General features: G+C 39.9%; 2 protein-coding genes across 6 annotated transcripts in view; both read left to right on the plus strand.

The window, feature by feature from the left end:
• The first annotated feature begins 17,264 nt into the window (after positions 1-17,264).
• The window catches only part of PLS3 (plastin 3), a 93,992-nt gene continuing 84,654 nt past the window's right edge, over positions 17,265-26,602 (plus strand). The window contains exons 1-2 of one of the 5 annotated variants that reach the window (XM_032619448.1): positions 17,273-17,365; positions 24,786-24,930. The gene's annotated coding sequence lies outside the window, so the exon portion shown is untranslated. Of the gene's footprint in view, positions 17,431-24,785; positions 24,931-26,602 lie in introns of all 5 variants that reach the window. The other 4 variants (XM_032619447.1, XR_004348019.1, XM_032619452.1 and 1 more) reach the window with 4 other exon arrangements.
• Positions 18,601-25,743, plus strand: LOC116747169 (heterogeneous nuclear ribonucleoprotein A3-like). The gene is made up of 2 exons (XM_032618964.1): positions 18,601-18,670; positions 24,268-25,743. The coding sequence occupies exons 1-2, from the start codon at positions 18,601-18,603 to the stop codon at positions 25,362-25,364; spliced, it is 1,167 nt and encodes a 388-aa protein (XP_032474855.1). The 3' UTR covers positions 25,365-25,743.

Below are 26,602 nucleotides of genomic sequence, written 5' to 3' on the forward strand. Positions count from 1 at the left end.
AAAGTTATTCTGGCATAAGGGGAAGGGAGATTTTTTTTTAAGTCTTTGATACAATAGCAGGATAAATCACGCAAAATAAGAAAGTGGCCACGAAAAAAGTGGGCGGCTAGTTTTCTCTGAGTAGAAAATCAGGGAAATATATTCAGTATTCAGGAGGCTAAGGAGAGAATTTTTCACCTAGAGAGAAGTGGTCCTAGATTCCAGAACACAAGAACTTGGATTCCTTAGAAATAAACGTGGGAGGGAGGGAGAAAACATAAAAGAGAAAGAGTAGAGATGGACCAAGCTAAAACTGGGGAGGAAGAATTGTGGATCCCATAGGATCAGGGCTAAAGGAATGAGTTTAGGTACTCTATTAGAAAATCAGATAAGAATTGTTGAAAGTTGATTAATCAATTAAACAAGGATACCAGGTACTTACTATGTACCAGTCATTGTACCAGTTTCTTTTGCCAGGATATCTGATTTAATCCTCAAATAACTATTCAAGTAGACATTTTAATCTCCATTTTCCAGATTTAAAAAACAGTAGCTCGAGCTTCCCTGGTGGCGCAGTGGTTGGGAGTCCGCCTGCCGATGCAGGGGACACAGGTTCGTGCCCCAGTCCGGGAAGATCCCACATGCCGCGGAGCGGCTGGGCCCATGAGCCATGGCCACTGAGCCTGTGCTCCGCAACGGGACAGGCCACGACAGTGAGAGGCCCGCGTACCGCATTAAAAAAAAAACAAAAACGGTAGCTCATATACGATCATATTCAAGATCTCACAGATAGTAAGAAATTGAGAGGGAATTCCGGAAACCTCAGGGGTAATTCAGGTGATTCCTGAAAGGCAGAAGCCCATGCTCTTTCCACTATACTTAATGAATAGAGTTTGCATCGGGAGGGTTCAAATAACTATGTATATCTATATTGACTGCTATATAGTCTATTTGTTACCCCCTGAGATTTTAATAACACTGGAATATATTTAATTTTGCAATAAATAAAAGTAAATAAAGTCCTTCAGAGGAGAGAAGTCAAAAGGGAAATTAGATTGTTCAGAAAGCAAATGTCCCATTTCCTGAGGTTGCAACAACAGAAAAGTTCATACTTGGGCTCCTTTCAGCTCCCCTCAACCAATGCAGCCCTCAATCCTCTAATTTACGGAACAGTTTAACTTAGTCACCTCTTACAGGGGTGCCCTCACCTCATACCCTGGCCCAATCCTGATTCTAAATGGGGTTGCGGGGTGGTGTGAAGCCTGATAAAAGAACTTGATGGCTATTATTCACATCATTCGATGAGACTGTGACCGCTGAAAGAGCCACTGAAGGCTTTGTTCCTTCTCTGATGTAGGTCTGCCAATAACTTGCACTCCTACTATAGCCCTTCAAATGTTGTCCTGCCTTCTCTCTCCCCTCACATCCCTGCCCCCAACTTCAAGTCCTTCCAGGGACTGGATTTCTTGACCTTGAACTCTAATGACTCTAATGAATCACTGGTACCCAGTGCCACATCTTCCAGATGCTGACCACCACCAGCACTTCCTTTTTGAGTCTATCATAAACAATAAAACCTATGAACTTTACAAAGCATTGTTACATTTGTTTATTTCACCCGGTCCTCACAATCCTGTATGCTTGGGTACGTGCATTTCTTATCTTCATTTTAAGGATAAGAAACCTGAAGAGTTTTGACTTGCCCTGGGACACAAGGATATTAGGTAGCAGAGCTCCTTTTGCTGATTTCCTGGCCAGTGCTCTTTCATCTCTGCCCTGTTGCGTTCTGACTATCCTTTCTGCCCATTGGCCGATATACTGATTTCAGATCTATTTTTGACTTCAAGTTCTCAAATGCTTGCTTTTTGTTTTTTGCCTCTGGGGGTCCACTTCTCATTTTCCTCTCTAGCCCAGAGATTCTCAAAATTTGCAGTGGACCAGAATCATCCGGGATGCTTGTTAGAATGTGGCTTCTGAGGCCTCAACCCCAAAGGATGTGATTTAGTATGTTTGAAGGGAGGATGCAGGAATCTCCATTTTAACAATTACTCTAAGTGATTATGATGGAAGGGAGTCCAAAGACCACCCTTTGAGAAATGCTGTTTTAACTATTCTGAAATAAGGCTACAATCAGATAATCCTCAAAGTGAAAACTGCTGGGGGATTCTTCAGTTTGAGTGTTGTGTTGCCTTGAGTTACAGAGCTCTTACACAATGTGAGGTGAATAATGTGGAACGTTCAATCAACACAGTTGTTCACTGCAGTAAAATGTCAACATTTCAAGTCTTTTCTTCAAAAGACTTCTTAAGAATCACTCTCTCTATACACGGTCCTGTTTAAAAGGAATTACAGCTGCTCCTACTTTTGTAACTAACACTTCCAAATCTGTCTATAAAATATTCAAGATGAACAAAGTGCAGCTATAGCTATATTTGCAGTCGTGTAGAACAAATCCATTGCCTTCAAAATTATAAATCTGACTAATTAAAACTAACCGAAAACTCTACTCAATAAGAATGGAATTTTTAAGCACATAAGCAATGGAAGAAACTACACAGAAATGGAAAAACTTGAAGCTCAAAAGCCATTACGAAATAAGAAAACTTAGAAGACAAGCCACAAACTGGGAAAAATATTTGCAACGAACATTAGAAAGGGATGATCGATTTAAAATACTAAAAAGCTCACAAAAATCAAAATGGAAAATGGGTAAAGCACAAGAAAAGAGATAAATACATGTGAGGAAAGTTCAAGAACCTAATGGATATATTTTTTTAGATGCTCAATATTTTAAAATACCGCTTTTGTCAATCAAATTAAGAACTTTTAAATGATTATTTGGGAGAGTTCAGTGAAAAGGACAGGCATGCTCAAACACTGCTGGTGGCTGGATAAATTGGTACAAACTTTTTAAAGATACTTTAAAAATTCTTATCATGAATGCTTTTTGAAAAAAAAGCACACACTTAGACCCAGTAAGTTCCTTTGTAGGATTCCACTCTAATGAAACAATCAGAAATTCAAAGATTACAGAATTATTTTTTTTTTTTTTTTTTTTTTTTTTTTGCGATACGCGGGCCTCTCACTGTTGTGGCCTCTCCCGTTGCGGAGCACAGCCTCCGGACGCGCAGGCTCAGCGGCCATGGCTCACGGGGCCAGCCGCTCCGCGGCATGTGGGATCTTCCCGGACCGGGGCACGAACCCGTGTCCCCTGCATCGGCAGGTAGCCTCTCAACCACTGCGCCACCAGGGAAGCCCAGAATTATTTTTAAGATGGAAAAATTGGACTCACACTCAATGTCCAACCATAAAAGCATGTTATTTTTAATAAACAGCCCGTGGTATATTCATGTGACAAAATGTTATATAACAATTTAAACTGGTGTTTTCAAATACTTAATGGTTCTTGAAAATGTTTCAGATGTAAGGACACTTTGAAAAGCCAAGATATAGCATTGTATATATAATATGATCCCAATTTTCTTTTAAAATATTTTATATGCACATTAAAAAGCTGTAAATAACTACATCAAAATGCTAACAGCTGTTATATCTGGGTGTTGAGATTTTTATTCTCCTCTTAGTACTTTTCTATACTATCAATTCTCTACAATGACCATACGTTACTTTTATAATCAGAAAATGCAACAAATGGTATTTCAAAAGTCCCTCTGAAAGTATAACATAAAGAAGGAAAAGTTGTCAACTTAATTAATTTATAGTTTGCAAGTGACAGAGAACATTCACCACTTGTTTCTGTAGCAGGCACTGGAATCCATTTATGGAATGCCAGTGACCTTATATTCTGAAGACAACTGCTTATCTGTCTCCTTAATTGAAAGAGGGGGATATGGACTCAAGGCAACAGTCTCTGGGAACAGATGTCTGAAGGAAAATAAAACAATTATCAGGATAAAGCAAAAGGAAATTTTTACTAACAATCCTTGTCTAACTATATTCTAATTTAGGAATCTTAGACCAAAACACTTCTCCTTGTACAATCCGGTACCCGAATTGACCAATGTAACACCATTAACACTTCTGAGTTTTTTGTTGTTCTTTTTTTTTTTTAACAGAAAAGACTTTCCTTCAAGATATTTAAATTGTAATCATAAGAGAAATGTCGTATTCCTTCCTTGACAGTTGAATGGTTGGGCAGGGTTAGTTTTGGTAAGTAAAAGACTGAAAAGGAAGATGACACAGGCTGGGATACTTGACCCGACCCATCAAAGACCAACTTTGCAGGAGAAAATACCAAAGAATCTTAGGCATCCATATTAATTTTGTTTGTATCATGCTTGATAGACTGATGGGACAGAGATAATTCTGGTACACTACTTGCTAGCTGAATACCCACCCAGAGCCCAAATTTCTTCATATTAAAATCAGCATGGAAAATGGTCCCTTCTTGGTTACTGGGCAAATGAAAACTAAGTGGGGGTCACTTCAGGTAATCTGGAAGGGAGTTAGAGCCAAGATTTTTCTCCCAGCTCCACAGGACGTCACTACTTGAGCATTCCCAAACTCAAAGTGGGGAATTAGACTTGGTGAGTTTAATTCTCCATGTTTAAAAGGGAGTTTAATTCTTCATGTTTAAAAGGATAGGTTCAGAACTGAGGGATTTCAGAGGTTCATGCACTATATCTAATTTATCGAACCTCTGTCCAGGGCTAGACATGCCAATTAACACACTGAGTAGTCACTGTATACCGTGTAATTTGAAAGATATCTTAAGGATTATGCATCCAAATCTCCCCTCCCCTAACCCCTTGAAACTGGCTGTCCTGATATACTACCATTCGCCAGGACATTTACTGATTGGGAGGGATGGCAAGGAGCTAGCTAATAACACATTAACAGTGATGAGTTTATCTAATTCAAACCTATTCATTGGTACTTAGGGAAAGAAATCAGAGACTGAGAGCACACAAGCAAAAGCAGATATTGTAGGGATCCCATGAAGTGGGGGAAGAGAGTTACTCAAATAATGGAAAAGAATGGGTGAAAGAGCTCTAAAGATGGATTTTGCCTACATTAATTCAACAGACATTTATTGAGCCAGATACTGTGTCAGCGCTGCAAATACAAAGCAAGGGGCCTTCCCTTAGATTTCATGGTCTAATGGGGATGTGGGGAATATGTGAATTCAGAAGTTTAGTCCAATCTTACATTCTAGTGAAAAGCTTTGGCAGACAACTCAGCCTCTTCTTCATCTTTCATCAAATATTTATTTGCTCTATTATGTACCTGGGACTTAGAAACTAGGGACACAAAGCCCAATAAGGTGGAATCACTGCCCTCAAGGAGCTCCCTATACCTGGTTGGAGACATAGACAACAATGACAGCACCATGCTCTGGGAGCTAAGTATGAGATGTTGTGAGAGTGCAGAGATAGAACCATTAGCTCTGCCTTGGAGGGGCTGGAGAAGTCATCTCCAAAGATGTCATTTGATATAGGACTTGAAGGATGGTTAGGGACCTGCTGGGTTAAAAAGGAACATGAAAGCAGACCTCACAGAGGAACAGAGGGTAAATGATAGATGTACTACGTACCAATACTTTATTTATGTTATATTTGCTCCTTCATTCAATAACAACTAACTGAGCACATGCTATATACCTGGCACTATGCTCAAGTGTTAATCCTCTGAATTTTCTTATGAGTATACCAAGGCAGACAGAGACTAAATAACTTTCTCAAAGCCACACAGATAGCAAGGGACAGATTCAAACCAAGTTCTGACTCTCCTTAAATACACGTTTTCTATTCCACTGTCAAAAGTGGATTATATAGGTATACAGGCATATTTGGGAAATGATGAAATAGCTGGTTTAGCTAGAATATGAGGGAATGCGTGGGTGGGGTGAGAAGTGGCAGCAGACAATCTGTGGAATGTTTCACTAATTTGCATGTAAACGTTTATATATCTGATCATTTGCATTCAATTTTAGAAAAGGAGAAATAATTCCTTTTTGTGCCTTTTCAAGAAGATCCTGGAACAGGTATGATAATAACTTTTTAAAGTTTTTAGAAACTTATGACCCCGCGATGTTGAGAGGAAAATAAACCAAGAAAGAATTAAAATTGATTCTCAATGCAACCATTTTTTACTTACAATTACATTAAAACACCATGAATATTTATCACCCAGCTTTCCAGACAATATTCCCGAACCCAACCGAGGAGCAGGGAACAGCTGTCTGAAGCAAATATGAGGATACCAAATAAAAACGACAACCTTCATGTTGCATCATAACTATATTGTATTTATATAATTTCATGTTTTCATTTTCCAAAAACCATTGCCAAATTCTGCATACACCTTGAAAATTCATTACTTATAAAATTAAATCTCATTAAATGATCTATAAATGTATTAAGAAGTGTTACAAAAGAAAGTGTTTTGCAATAAAGATTAAGTTGTTGTGTGGTGCAAGCCACCAGTTTCATAGGATTTCTATTAAGCCTTCAGGGCAGTAATTGAAATGACCTATCTTAGTGATCATGGGAAAGAATTGTCCCCTGTACTGAGATTTAAGATGTTGGTTTTAAGATTGTAGATGTTAATGTTTAAGCAAATATTTAGCTTCCATGAAGCATCAAAGCATTATAATTAATTTAATGGCTTTTAATAGGAATAACTGAAAACACAGAAATTAGCTCTGAGCATGGCACTTTCATTTTAAAATTTTAAGTAATTGAAAAAAAACCTACTAATGGTTATGCATTTTTTGGATTTCGATAATACTTTATCCTTTCATACACAGTTTTGTAATTTATATATCAATTTCCCTTTTAGAAACTGAATTTTTTAAACATCTTTATTGGAGTATGATTGCTTTACAATGTTGTGTTAGTTTCTGCTGTATAACAAAGTGAATCAGCTATATGTATACATATATCCTCATATCCCCTCCCTCTTGAGCCTCCCTCCCACCTTTCCTATCCCACCCTTCTAGGTGGTCACAAAGCACCGTACTTCTAATTATTTATAAAGCTCTATGAGGGACTTCCCTGGTGGCGCAGTGGTTAAGAATCTGCCTGCCAATACAGGGGACACGGGTCCGATTCCTGGTCCGGAAAGTCCGGAAGATCCCACATGCCACGGAACAACTAAGCCCGCGAGCCACAACTACTGAGCCTGCGTGCCACAACTACGGAAACCCGCACGCCTAGAGCCTGTGGTCCACAACAAGAGAAGCCACCGCAATGAGAAGCCCACACACTGCAACAAAGAGTAGCCCCCTTCACCACAACTAGAGAAAGCCCGCACACAAAAACAAAGACCCAACGCAGCCATAAATAAATAAATAAATATATTAAAAAAAACCCAAAACTCTATGAGACATTTGGAAAAAATTATACTACTACCGATAAGCATTCAATTAGTCCACTTTTCTGGCCTGCACTTTGGAGGCTGAGCTGTTCCAAACCTTCAGAGGATTTTCTTTCCTCCACACACGCACACAAAAAATACTAATGGAAGTATTGGTTCATTTTTGAGAAATTTATATTTACTTCAAAATGGAAAGTAAGATTGAGAAAAGACCTTAATGTTCTGAATCATTTCTGGTAAAAAGAATGATATCTATTACTATTTTAAATATTTCAAGTTAAATTTTAAAGACGAAAGACTCCTGGACGACTGCTTCTAGTCTGGCACATCCATCCGTTCTGTGCATCTGGGGAGCTCTAACGCATAATCATATGTCACTGGGAGGTAGGAGAGGCTGGTATTCATATCTGGGTTTAAAGGAAGTACTGCCAACCCTTTGCAATCTGTTAACCTATGCCTCTCTCCTTGGTGGGTTTTCTGCTCTTGAAATTTACACTGATCCAGAATGATTAAGTCATGTACTTGACAGAGCAGTACCTGCTTCAGACAAGGTAACAAAGAAACTGGAAAGGATAAATAAGCCTAGAATCTGTTTCTCAGATTTGAAGAGAAAGGGCTTGCCCTCCTTTAACAGAAGAGAAGGACTTTTGTATACTCAACAATAAGGAAAGGGGGAAATGAGAATTAAAGAGGCAAACTAGGTGAAGTCTTTCCATTGTGGCGCAGAATGACCTGTCAAGTGACCTCTTTGCAGACATTGAATTGTTCCTCCTGTTGTGAATAATTTACTCCAGCTTCCCCAGGAATAATGTACTGACTTTCATGCCTCTTAGAATCAGACTTATTAATTAGAGAGCCGACTTAAAAAAGTAGTCGGGGGCTTCCCTGGTGGCGCAGTGGTTGAGAGTCCGCCTGCCGATGCAGGGGACGCGGGTTCGTGCCCCGGTCTGGGAGGATCCCACGTGCCGCGGAGCGGCTGGGCCCGTGAGCCATGGCAGCTGAGCCTGCGCGTCCGGAGCCTGTCCTCCGCAACGGGAGAGGCCACAACAGTGAGAGGCCCGCGTAACACATAAAAAAAAAAAAAAAAAAAGTAGTCGGAACAAGGGATCTTTGCATCGTGTGACCTGTAGGGGGCACTGTCTCAAAACCAGCAAATCATCTCTATGCTGAGCTGCTATTCAGGTTTTCCTTGTCTTCACTTGCTTCCCCTTGCCTCCTTGTCAAGCCCTCATCTTGGACTGGGTCCTTAAAACTTGAATTTTGCATTTCTTTTGGTTGACAGGGTTCCTGATCTTGGTCAGTCCCGGCCCTACTTTTGCTCTGTAAGTGCAAGGTTTTGGAGACCCACTTACACCCTACCTGCTATTTGGGTACACTCAGGTAGCACCTTATTGTTGACTTCCCTTCTCCAGGAAACTGACAGCTGGAAGGGACTCTATCCTGCTACATGGCCTGAGTTAAGGCAGGGTCACTGGAACACATCATTATCTAGCATATTTGCAAATCCACACTTAAAATTGAATTACATAGAAAGAAGATTATAATCCTGAAAATGCCATCTGGTAAGGTAACTATAAAAGGACTTTGAAAGAACCAAAAGATTACGGCAAGTCATTTTGCTCCTGTGGGCCTCTGTTTTACTAATCAGTAAAGTGAGGGGGATGGTCTATAATGTTCCTTCTAACACAAAAATTCTATGATTTTCATTCTCAAATTATTTTATTTTTTTGAATTTTATTTATTTTTTTATACAGCAAGTTCTTATTAGTTATCCATTTTATACATATTAGTGTATATATGTCAATCCCAATCTCTATTTTAGTTTTTAAATGTGATGCTTCAAGAGACCCTATATTAAACAAATTAAAGAAAATGTCGGCCATATGCTATGGGTGTTTTGTTATCAACACATTTATTTTGAAATATATTTCATTTGTTTAAAACTACCTCCCTCCGACACATGATTTATGTGACTCATAATTCAGAGTTCATCAGGTAGGACAAGTTGGGCTATAATAGTATATTTTCCGGAAAATTTGATAAATTAGGCCTCTGTCTATATCCTGCCTAGAGGATAAACTGAATATCTGTTGTTTTCTGTTTGTAACAAATAACTGGTTTGACTAAGCTTTTCACTGAAACTATCCTATATTTTAATATCCTGTAGAATATAGCCTGAAAATAAAACTCTCTTTATTTCCAGTCTTCAGAGTCCTAAAATATCTATGTTATTAATCCTGGACATCACCTAAAATATTGCTTAAGAGGAAGATAGAATTATATTTTTCCTGCTGCCATTGGCATGAATTTCTATTTCACGGATCCACAGACTCTTCAAAGGTGACAGTGTCATTTGGTGGAAAGAAAGCACGATGTGTAGAATTATAAAAATAAATACATGCTACTATACACCGTCAACATTAGATTAGGCATAAGTGTAATAAACATGCCTGCTTATCAATGAGATTTACCACTAGTGGGCTAACCAATTTTCCATGGAATTGAGAAGAAAGGTAAAATCATCAGCTGCATTCCCATGCTTTATTTATTTATTTATTTGCGGTACGCGGGCCTCTCACTGTTGTGGCCTCTCCCGTTGCGGAGCACAGGCTCCGGACGCACAGGCTCAGCGGCCATGGCTCACGGGCCTAGCCACTCCGTGGCATGTGGGATCTTCCCAGACCAGGGCACGAACCCGCGTCCCCTGCATCGGCAGGCGGACTCTCAACCACTGCACCACCAGGGAAGCCCCCATGCTTTATTTTTTGGGATAAAGTATAGTGAACGTTTCCTGTAATATCCTATGGTTCTATTCACAGGCTGTAGAGTCAGATATGAGATGGAATATCTCCTCCCCACTCCTGTACCTTCCAGCTTCTACATTACAAGCCAAATGATCTTGGGCAAAAGTTACTAATTAATTCTATAAGCCTTATTTTCTCATTTGAATATGGGGATAATAACACTTCCATTCATGGAATAGTTATTAGCCTTAAATGAGATAATATACATAAAGTTCCTAGTACAAGTCCTGCCACATAGCAGGAGCTCAATAAGAGGTAGTTGTACTTGTCATTCCCCCCACCCCCGTGGAATTCCGCAATTGTGATTACATTCAAATTTGAACAGTGATAAAGAAATGAGAGTAGAATACAGCTATCCATCAGTTGCTTGGTATTAAAGATTGTGAAGACCTAAGATTGTAATGTGCAAAGGAGCTAATTTCTATCTTAATCTGTTTCTTATCTTCAGTCATGAACCAATTCTAACGTAAATATGCCCCTTTAAGAACACAACTCCACCCGGATACCAAGTCCATACTGGGGCAAGCACAGGAACCCAGACGGAGTTAGCAAACTAAGCTGCTCCAGGTCCAACCTGTTGCTGCTTGTTTTTGTAAATAAAGCTTTATTGGCACATCACCAAGGTCATTTGTTTACTTATTGTCTGTGGCTGCTTCTGTACTCTTAACAGCCAAGTTGAGTAGTTGTACCAGAGACTATATGGCCTGTGTGCCAAAAATATTTACTATCTGGCCCTTTGTAGACAATGTTTTTGACTCCTGACTTAGAATATTCCTACGAGTCTGATCTCATTTCACATGGTGTACTTTCCTGAAGACTCCCAAATATTTAAAAAAAATTTAAAGTTTAGTTAAGCTTAGTTACTTCTAGGCCTACTCCATTCCATCCACTAGATGAGATGTATCTTACTATAATGGTGCCAGTGTGTGAAAGGGAATCCTCTCTGAATGGACAGGTTTACACTCTATTTACACCCTTGTTCAGGTGACCCTATGACATTGACGAAGAAACAAACCAGTGGATGCATTCTTGGTTCTGAATTATCAAAGAGATGTTTGTTGGTTCAAAATGAAACTTCTTGTCCTCAGCCCTTCTGTGACATTTTATAAGGAAACTCTTGGCTATTTAGACCAAATGTCCAATTATCTTTCTGACTGCAATTAGTTATGAAAACATTGGCATGATATAATCCCTAAACCAGTATAGTCACATGATTACTTAAACCTTTCTAAAAGTATCAGAGAAGAAATATATCTTTTTTTTTTTTTTTTTTTTTTTGCTAACCAGCTTCTCTTTCTGGCTTATTTGATTTGTTGAAATCAAATGTTTTTGCAGTGTTGAAATCTCTTTTGTGGTAAATTGAAGCACTTTGTCCTTCTTGCAATGACAGTGGCAAACAAGGGATCATGCTGAACAAGAGGTAGATGACTTTATTTCCCAAGGCCCTTTTGATTTCTGAGTTTAGTTTGTCTCTTGCAATACAGATCCTTTCTATACTTGTTTCCTGCCGTCACATGCCATATCTTCACTAGTGTGGTTTTCCTGTGCTTAAGCAGCCTAATTGTGTCAATCTCTTTTTTAATACCAGCTTTATTGAGATATAATTCACAACACCATACAATTCACCTGCTTAAATGGTACAATTCAATGGTTTTTAGTGTATTTACAGAGTTGTGCAACCATCAGTTTATTTTAGAACATTTTCATGGCCCCAAAAGGGAACCCCATCAGCAGTAACTCCCCATTTTCCTTCACATCCACCCCTCCCCACCCCAGCTCCCAGCAACAATGAATCTACTTTCTGTCTCTATGGATATTCCCTTTTTGTACATTTCAGATAAATAGAATCATACAATATGTGGTCTTTTGTAACTGGCTCCTTTCACTTAGCATAATATTTTCAAAGTTCATCTATGTTATAACTCTGTCAATCTCTTTTTAAAGTCACATTTTGTTTGTTTAGTAGACACAGACTCAAATATTTATGGTATTTAACCAATGACCTATGTGGTGAAAGCTCCTTTTTCAGTCTCTTGATCCATCCATCTGCCTTCAAATACTAATAGCATTTAAAAATCATATTATATTCTCTCTCTCTCTCTCTCTCTCTCTCTCTCACACACACACACACACACATACACACATGCTCTTATGCACACAGACACTTTTAAATTCACTAAAATCTGGCCTAACATATTTGAGAATCAAACAATCAAGAATAATAGGCTAACTATTATACAACATAGTTTTGGAAGTTTTAGCCACAGCAATCAGAGAAGAAAAAGAAATAAAAGGAATCCAAATCAGAAAAGACGAAGTAAAACTGTCACCATTTGCAGATGACATGATACTATACATAGAGAATTCTAAAGATGCTACCTGAAAACTTCTAGAGCTAATCAATGAATTTGGTAGAGTAGCAGGACACAAAATTAATGCACAGAAATCTCTTGCATTCCCATACACTAATGATAAAAAATCTGAAAGAGAAATTAAGGAAACACTCCCATTTACCATTGCAATTAAAGAATAAAATACCTAGGAATAAACCTACCTAAGGAGACAAAAGACCTCTATGCAGAAAACTATAAGACACTGATGAAAGAAATTAAAGATGATACAAACAGATGGAGAGATATACCATGTTCTTGGATTGGAAGAATCAACATTTTGAAAATGACTAGCTATACTACCCAAAGCAATCTACAGATTCAATGCAATCCCTATCAAACTACCACTGGCATTTTTCACAGAACTAGAACAAAAATTTGCACAGTTTGTATGGAAACATAAAAGACCCCAAATAGCCAAAACAATCTTGAGAAAGAAAAACGGAGCTGGAGGAATCAGGCTTCTGGATTTCAGACTATACTACAAAGCTACAGTAATCAAGGCAGTATGGTACTGGCACAAAAACAGAAATATAGATCAATGGAACAGGGTAGAAAGCCCAGAGATAAACCCACACACATATGGTCACCTTATCTTTGATAAAGGAGGCAAGAATATACAATGGAGAAAAGACAGCCTCTTCAATAAGTGGTGTTGGGAAAACTGGACAGCTACATGTAAAAGAATGAAATTAGAACACTCCCTAACATCATACACAAAAATAAACTCAAAATAGATTAAAGACATAAATGTAAGGCCAGACACTATCAAACTCTTAGAGGAAAAGCTAGGCAGAGCACTCTATGACATAAATCACAGCAAGATCCTTTTTGACCCACCTCCTAGAGAAATGGAAATAAAAATAAATAAATGGGACCTAATGAAACTTAAAAGCTTTTGCATAGCAAAGGAAACCATAAAAAAGATGAAAGGACAACCCTCAGAATGGGAGAAAATATTTGCAAATGAAGCAACTGACAAAGGATTAATCTACAAAATATACAAGCAGCTCATGCAGCTCAATATCAAAAAAACAAACAACCCAATCCAAAAATGAGCAGAGGACCTAAATAGACATTTCTCCAAAGAAGATATACAGATTGCCAACAAACACATGAAAAGATACTCAACATCACTAATCATTAGAGAAATGCAAATAAAAACTACAATGAGATATCATCTCACACCAGTCAGAATGGCCATCATCAAAAAATCTACAAACAATAAATGCTGGAGAGGGTGTGGAGAAAAGGGAACCCTCTTGCACTGTTGGTGGGAATGTAAATTGATACAGCCACTATGGAAAACAATATGGAGGTGCCTCAAAAAGCTAAAAATAGAACTAACATACAATCCAGCAATTCCACTTCTGGGTATTTATCCAAAGAAAACAAAAACACTAATTTGGAAAGATATATGCATTCCTATGTTTACTGCAGCATTATTTACAACAGCCAAGATATGGAAGCAACCCAAGTACCCATTAATAGAGGGATGGATAAAGAAGATGTGATGTACATACATACAGTGGAATATTACTCAGCCATAAAAAAGAGTGAAATCTTGCCATCTGTGGCAACATGGATGGACCTGGAGGGTATTAGGCTAAGAGAAATAAGCCAGATAGAGAAAAACAAATACCGTATGACTTCACTTATATGTGGAATCTAAAAAGCAGAACAAACGAACAAACAGAACAAAACAGAAACAGACTCAGAGATACAGAGAACAAACTGGTGGTTGCCAGAATGGAGGAGGCATGGGGGAATGAGTGAAATAGGTGAAGGGGAATAAAAGGTACAAACTTCCAGCTATAAAATAAAGTGTCACAGGGATGTAATGTACACGTACGGAATATAGTCAATAACATTATAACAACTTGTATAGTGATTGATGGTAAGTGGACTTATTGTGATGATCATCTCATATAAAAGTATCAAATCAACATGTACACGTGAAACTAATATAATATTGTATGTTAATTATAACTCAGTTTTTAAAAGATGAATTAGGCCCTATGATCTGCCTTTGAGCTTCTGAAAGGGACCCTGAAGACCAGCTGTGCAAGCCTCTTTTTTAAAAAAATATTTATTTATTTATTTTAGCTGTGCTGGGTCTTAGTTGAGGCACGCGGGATCTTTTAGTTCTGGCATACAGGATCTTCTAGTTGCCGCATGCAGCCTTCTTAGTTGCGGCATGTAAACTCCTAGCTGTGGCATACATGCAAGATCCAGTTCCCCTACCAGGGATCAAACCGGGTCCCCTGTGTTGGGAGCGCAGAGTCCTACCCACTGGACCACCAGGGATGTCCCTGCAAGCCTCTTTCTATAGATAGGAAAACTACCAACTCTGGGTTACTTTGTGAATGATCCTATATGGCTTAAATTGTTGGTGTGATAGATCAGAAAGAAATGCAGTTTGAATAGAGCTTTGCCTCTGAGGCTCCTTTCTTAGAGCAAAATGTTAGCCTCTGAAAAGGACTTTTAGATTTTGGGTAACACGAAAGTAGCTTAGTTACATCAAGATGGCTATCATAGCAGTATTCATTAAAATGGAGTTCTACTTTGTTGAGCTTGTTAAACAGGAATCTCAACCAGCATCCAAATAGGGCAAGTTTTATCTGTTGGAAACTACCAAGGCACTGAGACACAGTGCCATTACCTGGGCACCCTGTGGCTTTGAAACTGTGACCACTGTACTTCCATTAAAGTGACATTTCTTGACCACAAACTCTTACTGAATTCTGACATCAGTGTTAGTAAATAAAGTAAAGCTTCTATGTAAGCTTTTTTGAAAAGAAAAAAACAGGAAAGTGTAAATAGCATATGCATAGGATTCTTAATATTTTGACTTATTCTAAATTCTAACACTTGGAAAATAAACTAAAATAGAATACTAAGTTAAGTAATTGAGACAAATATATCCATACTCAAAAACTTAGCTTGCACAGTCCCTTCATACAGACATTCTAAGTCTGTAAATTTAAGTTTTAAAGCAGGTGGAAGCTCTTCAGTGGCGACTTAACAGACGCCATAAAATGTAGAAAACTGAAGTACTGTATTAGTGTATCTAGAAATTTTGTGTAAAGAATTCCAGAAACCATACCAAACCTTGGGCCAATTACTGAAAGCCGGAAATCTCACTGTGGATCCTCTCGTAAATGTGTGTGGCGGTACACTTCACAGTCCACACAACACGAACATGTTGAAATCAGTATTTTTGTGCTGACCCAAACCTGACCCAATACAAAATCTCTCATACCAGAAATTTAATATTTCCGATAGCCAGATTGCTCTCTCATTTCTTTTTCACCTTTCTGTGCCTTTCATATGTTCTTCCAGTTGGTTAATCATTAATTAATATTTAATGAGCCTTTTTCCCAGTGCCAATTCCTTCTCTGCTAGTGTAGCCTTTAGGCAGTATATGAACTCCCCTCTTCTGCCCATTCAAGAAGCGCCGGCACTCACTATAGGTTAATTTCTCTAAGGAAATTCATAATAGCAGATGAAGTGAGGGTTCCTTGACAAGATCATTCGATTTTCAGGCCACTCTTTTTTTTTGGCCGCGCCCTGAGGCATGCGGGATCTTAGTTCCCTGACCAGGAATGGAACACGTACCTCCTGCATTGGGAGTCTTAACCACTGGACTGCCAGGGAAGTCCCAGGCCACTCTTAATTTAGCAACTTTCGTAGTGAATATAAAATGAGAAGTAAGTGAACCAATTTTTAATTCTTAAAAAACTTTCCAAGCACACATTTCCTGAACAAAATTGTTGTGACTGAAACAGGAAAGGGCTTAGCCTTTCTCTTCTACAGCTGTGCCACAAGCCAGTCTCTTGACCTGACCCTGGAGAATCCGTCAAACTCTGGTCCTTGGAGCTGATTTTGGACCTGGAGTGAGCCAAAGGATTGGAATGCACAATAAGGAGGGGAAACCTCCACGTGTATTAATGAAAGAGGTCAATTATGACACAGAGGCCAAGAAGAAGAAAGGGTCCTCTGGGAAGCAGGAGCATGTCTCCAAGTTTTCTCTGGTGAAAGGAGACTGATGAAAATTGACATCCATTTCCAGTCAAACGAGTGGGAACCACGTTATTTCCAACTTCCCTTCCCACCTCCACCTCTCATTCCTTTCCGCATGGACAAACAGACCAGACAGGTGATTTGGGTCAACAATTTACTTGGGCACGAAGCCAAAAACATGAGAACCTCGTCCTGTCCGTATATCTGCTCCCTAGACCTCGTTGGAAAGGGAAGATTGCTGAGGTTTTCCCTCTGCGTTGTTCCGCACGCAGGCTGATTGGAGCAGAAGAAACTAAGTACTAGTATTACTAGTCCCTTCCCATGCCGAGATTCTCTTTACGACTCGGTGTTGAAACTGTACTCTCCAGAGACTTAAATAGGGGCTTGGTGACGTTCAAACTCTCGCTCCAACATTCCCATCTCTTCGTTTATTCCATACGATTTTTTGGAACGTGGTTCCCGAGCCAGGCTCTGAGGACTTCTAATCTCTTCATAGCCAGGGAGGAGAAGAAACAAGAGCGGAGGACCAATCTCCGCTCCCAGCCGCAGAGTTACAGTCCCCATCCGTCCAGGGCGCCCATCCCGGTGCCTATTCTCCCAACTCCCCACCCAGTTGATGTGACAGGCTCGTGGCCCAATCCTCTTCCTGGTTCCCAGCTGACTGCTAGCACCACCGGAGCCAATGGCGGCGGCCGAGGGGCGGAGGGGGCTGGCAGGAGGGGTGGGAGCGCTGGCTTTAGAACCACAGCCGCAAAAATTCCGAGCGGCAGAAGTTGTCTGAGTGCGTCGGTTGGAGGCTGTCTGGCCAGATCCGGTACTTTGCGACTTTATGTAAGTGCTCTGCAGGCGCGGGAGGGCACTAGGGGAGCGGGATCCCTGGGCGTGGGCATGAGTGGGTCCAGGAGAGAGCATCTCCGGGAACCTCGGCAGGAACGTGCCTGGCACGGGAGGCGGGGGACTGAGAGGGAGGCTGCAGAAATTTCTGTCCTAGACCTTGGGCGCCAAAGCGGTCGTTCGCATCAAGGACGGGTGGGAGTGACCGAGTGTGTTCCCCACGACCACCGCCCGCCGCAAACACGTTTTCTGCTTTTCACTGGAGAGATGGTGCTTTCTCACTAGTTGCTCTTAACTTGTAGCCAAACTTGGGCTGGAGTCCTTGACGCCAGCCCTTGCCCTTCTCCCCTTCCGTGGCGGCGGCCCCGAAGTGGAAACCAAGCGCCTAACTTCCCTCTGTCGTCCTTCTTCAGCTACTGCCACCCTCCTCCCCCGCTCCTCCGCCGGCTCCGGACTCAGGAAATCCCGGAGCCGGTCGCCGGCGACGCCTCCAGCCCCCGCTCGCCCTCCTCGGGTGACCTCACGGGCTCACCCCGGCCCCCGGGCTCCACGGGGTGCGGTGGCCCAGGGAAGGAACGAGGCTCTGGTTGCCTGCCTGCCGCCTGCTTCCCTTACCATTAGCGAGCGAATCGCTATCGCACCGCGTCTCCCTATGAGTAAGCACTTTTTTCCTTTCTGTAGCAGGACATCTCCGGGCCGTTAGGGCAGTACGTTTCCGTTCTCCTCTCCTCAGATCCCGAGCCGCCCGTCTGCTCCCTTCTCAGCTCCTCTGGCTCTGCAGCCTCGAGCGCGTGGTCGGGGCAGCGGCCGCCCCGCACCTCCCGGGGCTCCTCTGGAGGCAGAGCCGAAGGGGCGGGGGGCGAGGGCAACATCCCCTCCTCCCACAGAGCTGCACTTGCCGGTGTTTACATTTCCCGACTCGCAGTACTTAGCGGTCTAATGAGAGGCCGGGGGACGCCGACCACCCCCGCCCGGGCTTCTCGCCAGTCCCAGAGTTGCCGCCGCCGCTGCTGCTACTTGCTCTAATGTGCTGGCGGCTCCGACGGCCAGGCTCCAGGGCAGAAGATCCCAACCTGGGAGGTGGAGTGGGCTTAATGCTTTCTGACATTTCCTGTACGCGACGCAAATTCTTGCTCCACACCCTATCTGCACAACATGCCGGGTGGTACTCAAGGTTGAGTTTAGAACTAACTGGGTTGGAGAGCCTCGCTGTTTAGGATCAGATAGACGGGATGCTCGGGGTGCCCGACCTGTTACCAGGGATGGGGGGTGGGGAAGAGAGCCTGGCTGACTGCACAGGAGGTAGAAAACCTAGGTGAAATTAAAAACTACTGAGACGTAAGCGCACACTCCACTTTACAGGATGTCACAGTGTATTTGGGAGCTTAAACTTGATCCTGAAGATCCAATTTACAGTGAATTCCAACATAGTGGCCGAAGCCCCACATATGTCAATTGGCATCACGTGCCCCAAGTCTCTGATGCCCCTAGGGTAATGGTCACATGACTTCTTTTGACTTTAAAACTGGAATGTAATGGCTGAAGTTCATTTTCCCAAAACTACCGTGACAAAAAAGGGGAGGGGGCGGTGTGAACTAGCCTCTACTCAAGGGAGTTCTACTTGGATTTGGATGAGGGGAACAGAAAGGGAATTTGGTGCTCAGATTTTATCCAAAATAAAAAACAGAAGCTGTTTTTAAAATAAGTGCTTGAAATATGTTTGTGCTGGGATATATATCTCCCCTGTGGCCCTTCAATCTAGTTATGGCTTTTCTAAATTTAAAAAATATCTTACTAATTATTTTCTAGAAAAATCGCCCATTTATTCATGCCCTATTTCATTCCTAAATGATAGATTTGAAGCCATATCCCATAAGATAGTGTTTTTTAAAAAATTAGGCTTTGTCCATGTCCCTGGGTCTGGCCTATATTCCAGTTGAACTGTTCTCTATATTAGGCATCTGCTTGAAGGTGGTGGATAATCTCTTGGCTAAAATTAACCATCAGTTATTGTGGTTTGGAATTAATTGGATCAGAAATCAGGCAGGAAAACAGTGGACACTAAATTTAACAAATCGAGCTAGTTGGGTTTTTACCTGTCAGTACTTTAGTAGGATAATGAGAGGCCACAGAAACAACTCCCATAATGACCAATACCCACCCAAGTGGCCCAAGTTAAGGTTGCTGTTGGAAAAACATGGCAGTTTTTGCTATTCAGATTATATACTGCAGAGTGTAGAAATGGGCAGAGGAATCTCTGAGGTTGAGAGTTTAAAAGCTTTACTTATTTACAAAAATGGATCCAGTTGATACGTATTCAGTCTTGAAAACAACTAGGGCAGCTAAAAATGAAACTGGGAATATTTAAGAGATTTTGGCTTTGTATGCTTCAGCCAAAAATCCTTGTCTACTTACTGCAGCAACCTCTGAATGACTTGAGCACTACATTTTCATGCTGTGCATGGGTTTCTGAGCCTAAAAACTAGAACAACTTTAAAGCACATAGTTCTGACCACAAGGCTAGCCTTGCGGCACAGATTAGCTGGAAGTGGACTCAAACTGCTCCTGAGTTAATTGGAGTTAACTACACTGGGAGATAGACCCCCCCCTAGTGGAAGAGAGGTGATAATATAATTTTAGATGGAACTCCTAACAAATATTTAACCTTAAAAAAAGAAGAGCACAACTATCCAACGAGGTTAAAGTGGTAGGGGGATAAGTTCTTTTTTTTTTTTTTTTTTTTATCTTTGCAGTACGCGGGCCTCTCACTGTTGTGGCCTCTCCCGTCGCGGAGTACAGGCTCCGGACGCGCAGGCTCAGCAGCCATGGCTCACGGGCCCAGCCGCTCCACGGCACGTGGGATCCTCCCAGACCGGGGCACGAACCCGTGTCCCCTGCAGCGGCAGGCGGACTCTTAACCACTGCGCCACCAGGGAAGCCCCAATAAGTTCTTTTTAAAATAGTATTAACTCATGTCAAAACAAGGTCCTCACTAGGCTCTCCAACCAGTCTTTCATTGTCTCGGTGTGTCCACTCATTTACAACTACTGACTTCATTTTTTAGTCATATGATCTAATGAACCCAGGCTCTCATTAAAATTAGAGGATTATGAGTCTAATTCTTAATTTCTACAATTAGATCTAGAAAGTTATCAGACTCTTTACCTGGGGTGGGAGAGCCAAATAAATTATGCTCTGCCTTGATTTAACACAGACAATCAACACTGAGGTCCAAGGTCTCTAGTCTAGTCTGATGCCATCATTTAGAGTCAATTGCTAAAAATGTCTAGGCTCAATGCATTTTGGGTAGAAGGATTAATTATGACTAGTGAGTAATATTTGGGTTGAGATTAAGTCTCTTCTACCAATGGTTACAAGCACATTAGACTTGACTGTGACTGTTTATACTGGCAGAATGTCAATATCCAGGGCACTATTAGGAACCCCATGAAATTTTGCTCCTAGGCAAACAGCGTGACTGTTACAGAAAAGAAGGGGGTAGTAACTTGGCGGTGGTGCCTGAGCACTAAGGAGATTCTGTATGGTGAAACTGATGACAAAAGGAAGAAAATTCACTTGCCATTTTTCCATATTCTGTTTTAAGCATTTCTACTTGCCTTTCCAAGAAATTTACTGACATAATATTCTTAGCACATAAGATAAATTCATGAATTTGCTATTGCTGTAATCTAGGTGGAATGGATATGCCAAACTGTTTGTTTTTGCTGTTTAGTACAGATTCCAAAAGTAGCTGGTATAAAATTGAAAACGAACATCTATCAATACATGAAAACTTGGGTAACTGTTTTTGGAATCATTTTGTACTTGCTCATATGCTCTTTTGGTGAAAAGTAATCCAGAGGGGGAAAGTTTAATCTGTGAAAATAATAAAACTCAGTTTAGAAGAAAACAGCTAGATCATGTTTTGAGTCTGTAGTTATTCTAGAGAGTGACACACCATATGATGTATGTTCATTGTGTTGGAGGTTTCAAAAGTTTTTTGGATACATTATACTGTTGGAAGGTCTTTTAGATACCAGTGGTCACGACTAGCTGTTTTTAGTGATGAGAGCTTTGGTTAAAATTATGGCCTAGAAACATAAAAAACTGTCTGATCACGAAATGTCAGTCTCAGGAGAAGATCTGATAATACTTGGGCCAATGGTAGTTATGGAGGTGAGACAGTTTCCAAAAATTCAATATGCTTAATAACATTGAATTTGCTCTAAGCACTTGAAAGATAAATATTGGTGAGTATAAACTGTTTTAGGGATGAAAAAGCATTGCTGTTAAATGAAAATTACAATGCTAAGGGGGACGTATGTTAGACTTGCTTTAGAAGAACTAGATTCTAGACATGGCTCTGCCACTGACTCATAGTTTGACCTTGAGAAAGTCACTTAAGATTATTATATTGATAATTAACATTGAGTACATACATGTGCCAGACACCACGTATTTTCTCAATTATAAAATGAGGGCATGGCTCAAGGATTTTGGTTTGCTGGGATTTTTTTTTCTTTTGTAAGATATATCTTTTATATAGATATAGTCTGGCTTATTTCAGTTATATTTATCAGTTGATTTTTTTTCCAATTTTAATGCAACTATATTGAACCAAGCTAAATACCTTGTAGGCAAATTGGTGACTCTCCAGTCACCAGTGGCTTATTCCGTGACTAATGTTATTTCTTTAAAATATAGAGGTACCATTTATATCATTCCTTATCAAGGATTTCTGGCACATTAAACTTACTGATTTTATATTATGACAAAGCTTAATTTCTCTTAATGGTCTAGAAATTTGTTTGATGATAAGGAGGTAGTGTTGTTTATTGGAAAAGGCATTGAGTGTGGACTCCAGCATCTTTTAGGCTTCTACAGTTTGCACAGACAGGCCATCTTCAGTAAATCATGGAAGTTCTCTGTTTTCATATCTGGATTTTACTTTATTTGTAAGCCATCTGTTTTCAATCTGTCTATTTCACAGGCATGCTGAAAGGATAAATGAGCTATGTAAGCCTTGGTTCTTCAGCAGACAGGTGCTATATAAATTCAAAGTATTGTAGTAGTATATCATAGAAACGCTAAAGCTTTAATAAGAGTTTACAGAAATGGTAGAATTCTCATCACTTAAGCCTTGCCACATTTTTACTTGTCTGTAAATGTTCTCCAGCCATCCACTTTTACAAGCTAAGAAGAAATAAAGCCAGACATAATGTAATGAAAAATAAGAGAAATGGTTGATAACAAGAGAATAAAAACCTATATGTGTAATACTTTCTTATAATTTTTTTCCCTCAAATATTGTGCCAGGTAGCCTGTAAAAGCCATTAACGTGGTGGTGGTTTTTTTTTTTAACCTTTCCCAAGTAACTACTGAGCAGTATTTTGGCGTTCATTGGTAATGGTTACAAAATACTTTGGCTTATCATACTTCATTCTTAGTTTTGTGATTGCCCGTAATAGGAGGTTTTGTGTAAAATTACGCATGAAAAATCAAATGTTTCTCCTTATAATTGCACATGCAGATATGGAAAAGTGCATAATGGAGGAGATAAACTTATGTTTAAGTGGTGTGCCATCATTAACACAGAAAAGGTGAGAAGTTAATGCAGGTCTTCATTTGAAAAACAAACATGTTGGGCTAGATGACTTGTGAGGGGTCATTTTCTTTTCTTTTTTGGCTGCATCGGGTCTTCGTTGCTGTGCGTGGGCTTTTTCTAGTTGCGGCGAGCAGGGGTTACTCTTTGTTGCAGTGCAGGCTTCAGTAGTTGTGGCACACAGGCTCAGTAGTGGTGGCTCACAGGCTGTAGAGTGCAGGCTCAGTAGTTGTGGCACACGGGCTCAGTTGCTCCGTGGCATGTGGGATCTTCCCGGACCAGGGCTCGAACCTGTGTCCCCTGCATTGGCAGGCGGATTCTTAACCACTGCGCCACCAGGGAAGCCCCTTAGGGGTTATTTTCAACCCCCACCCTCAAAACTATTAACTTGGAATTAATTTTCACTGTGTATTGTCATCTTGCCAATTGCATGATAGTTCTTTAACTCTGTCATTCTTTGTGTTATTATGCATTTTTATTTTGTTAAAATTATGTTTGCTAACATTTGTTAAGATAGCATTTGTGAAGTGATAGCACTTCATGAAAATGGAATAAGCAGAAAGCCTTGAGTTAAAGGACTTTTGAAATAACCTGATATCCTATGACTAGTTCTGAAGAGAAGTTTCTCTTTGTTAAAAGAAATCATTTTCTTTTATAAAATCTGACCTCTTCTTTCTACCATCTCTGTTTTAAAAGATCAAATAGCAAATCATTTTTTTGTAATCTTGTAACCCATATATTGAAAATACAACTCTGATTCTCTTAAGCTGTTTTAAATTTATATGTATACATAATACTTGTTTACATAAAAAGTATATATATAAAATTTTTACTTTCTATAAAATAGAATTTGAGAGGGCAGCATAATAGCTTTGAATATTCATATTATTGCATTCTACATTATATGCTCTAATTACATAGTGTTGCTCTCAGATTGACATTCTGCTATTGACACTGAATAATACATTGTCCTTTATAGACGAATGTAATTTTTAAGCTTTTTTTCCTGTATTTCTTTACTTGCTTGCATATTCCCATTTTTGCCATTTCTTATTGTTGTTTTTGACATCTTGGTGCTTGTATATCAGGTGGGGGAGAATTACCATTTAAGATTGTTTTCTCAGAGGTGAAAATGATAAGACATGATTCCTAGGGTATATCCTATTGCTATAATAGTCAATAGGTATATTTAGTTAATCTGCTGGAAAAGTGTCTTAAGTAGTGTGTACTTAGGATATTTTTTAATCAGTTTACTTTGGATTAAAAAAATACAAGACCACCTTAAAAATATGAGAAGACTCCAGCCATCGCTGCCGCCGGGGGGAGGAGAGCCATGATCCAAAGGAACCAGAACAGTTGAGAAAACTGTTTATTGGTGGTCTGAGCTTTGAAACTACAGATGATAGCTTAAGAGAACATTTTGAGAAATGGGGCACACTTACAGATTGTGTGGTGATGAGAGACCCCCAAACAAAACGTTCCAGGGGCTTTGGTTTTGTTACTTACTCTTGTGTTGAAGAGGTGGATGCAGCAATGTGTGCTCGACCACACAAGGTTGATGGGCGTGTAGTGGAACCAAAGAGAGCTGTTTCTAGAGAGGATTCTGTAAAGCCTGGTGCCCATCTAACAGTGAAGAAAATTTTTGTTGGTGGTATTAAAGAAGCTACAGAAGAATATAATTTGAGAGACTACTTTGAAAAGTATGGCAAGATTGAAACCATAGAGGTTATGGAAGACAGGCAGAGTGGAAAAAAGGGAGGATTTGCTTTTGTAACTTTTGATGATCATGATACAGTTGATAAAATTGTTTTTCAGAAATACCACACTCTTAATGGGCATAATTGTGAAGTGAAAAAGGCCCTTTCTAAACAAGAAATGCAATCTGCTGGATCACAAAGAGGTCATGGAGGTGGATCTGGCAACTTTATGGGTCGTGGAGGAAACTTTGGAGGTGGTGGAGGTAACTTGGGCTGTGGTGGAAACTTTGGTGGAAGAGGAGGCTATGGTGGTGGAGGTGGTGGCAGCAGAGGTAGTTATGGAGGAGGTGATGGTGGATATAATGGATTTGGAGGCAACGGTGGTAACTATGGCGGTGGTCCTGGTTACAGTAGTAGAGGAGGCTATGGTGGTGGTGGACCAGGATATGGAAACCAAGGTGGTGGATATGGTGGCGATGGTGGAGGATATGATGGTTACAATGAAGGAGGAAATTTTGGAGGTAACTATGGTGGTGGTGGAAGCTATAATGATTTTGGAAATTATAGTGGACAACAGCATTCAAATTATGGACCCATGAAGGGGGGCAGTTTTGGTGGAAGAAGCTCGGGAAGTCCCTATGGTGGTGGTTATGGATCTGGTGGTGGAAGTGGTGGATATGGTAGCAGAAGGTTCTAAAAACTCAGAAGAAAAGGGCTACAGTTCTTAGCAGGAGAGAGAGCGAGGAGTTGTCAGGAAAGCTGCAGGTTACTTTGAGACAGTCATCCCAAATGCATTAGAGGAAGTGTAAAAATCTGCCACAGAAGGAACGATGATCCATAGTCAGAAAAGTTCCTGCAGCTTAAACAGGAAACCCTTCTTGTTCAGGACTGTCATAGCCACAGTTTGCAAAAAGTGCAGCTATTGATTAATGCAATGTAGTGTCAATTAGATGTACATTCCTGAGGTCTTTTATCTGTTGTAGCTTTGTCTTTTTCTTTTTATTACATCAGGTATATTGCCCTGTAAATTGTGGTAGTGGTACCAGGAATAAAAAATTAAGGAACTTTTAACTTTTCAAAAAAAAATATATGAGAAGAAAACAAAAGGGTTTATAAAGAAGAAAAATAAAAATTACTCATAATTGTACCACCTGTTCATATTTTTCATCTGTTTCCTGTGTAGAACGTTAGATATTTTAAAAATTGGGATCATACTGTATATACTGTTTGTATCCAATTCTTTTAACTTATATTATGAACATGTTTTCATGTAATCAGATATTTTTGAAAATATTTAAAATTACTGCATGATATTCTATATAATGGATATTTCATAATTTATTTCGCTAATTCCAGGTTGTTGGAAGTTTTTGTTCTTTCCATATCTTATAGATAATGCTTCAGTGAACACCCTGGGGCAAAAACCATTTCATGACTGATTATTTCTTTGAGATAAATATTTAGAAGAGAAATTGCAAAGATTTTTGTTTTAAAGATGAATTCCTTTGACAATCTCTGAAATTTAAACATTGGTGTAAGCAAAAAGAGCCTTGATTTCAAACAGCGGCTCTCAAAAAAAAAAAATCCGTTCTTTATATAGTGTTTCATATGGAGCTGGTTTAGGTAAAGTATATGTCTTGGAAATATTTTGGTTTCCTCTGATCTAGTTAGCAGGTGCAAAGGAGGATGAAGTAGAATCCTGTGGGGTGTACAATCATAGGAAGTTCTATTTTTTGAAACTGAACTGTTAATTGGGGAAGGGAGACAGGTTTGTATTTAATTAGCCTTTAGATTTCAGATTGCTGTAAAACTCAGTTCAAGTGCAGAAAGCTTACTTGTGACCATAAACTTTCAGTATCATGAAGAGACTTTTAATCCTGAAGTTGGTTAAATGGCTGTATATATATAAAGATATATATTTATATATTCTTTTTC

Source organism: Phocoena sinus, chromosome X (genome assembly GCF_008692025.1).
Source record: "Phocoena sinus isolate mPhoSin1 chromosome X, mPhoSin1.pri, whole genome shotgun sequence".
NCBI lineage: Eukaryota > Metazoa > Chordata > Mammalia > Artiodactyla > Phocoenidae > Phocoena > Phocoena sinus.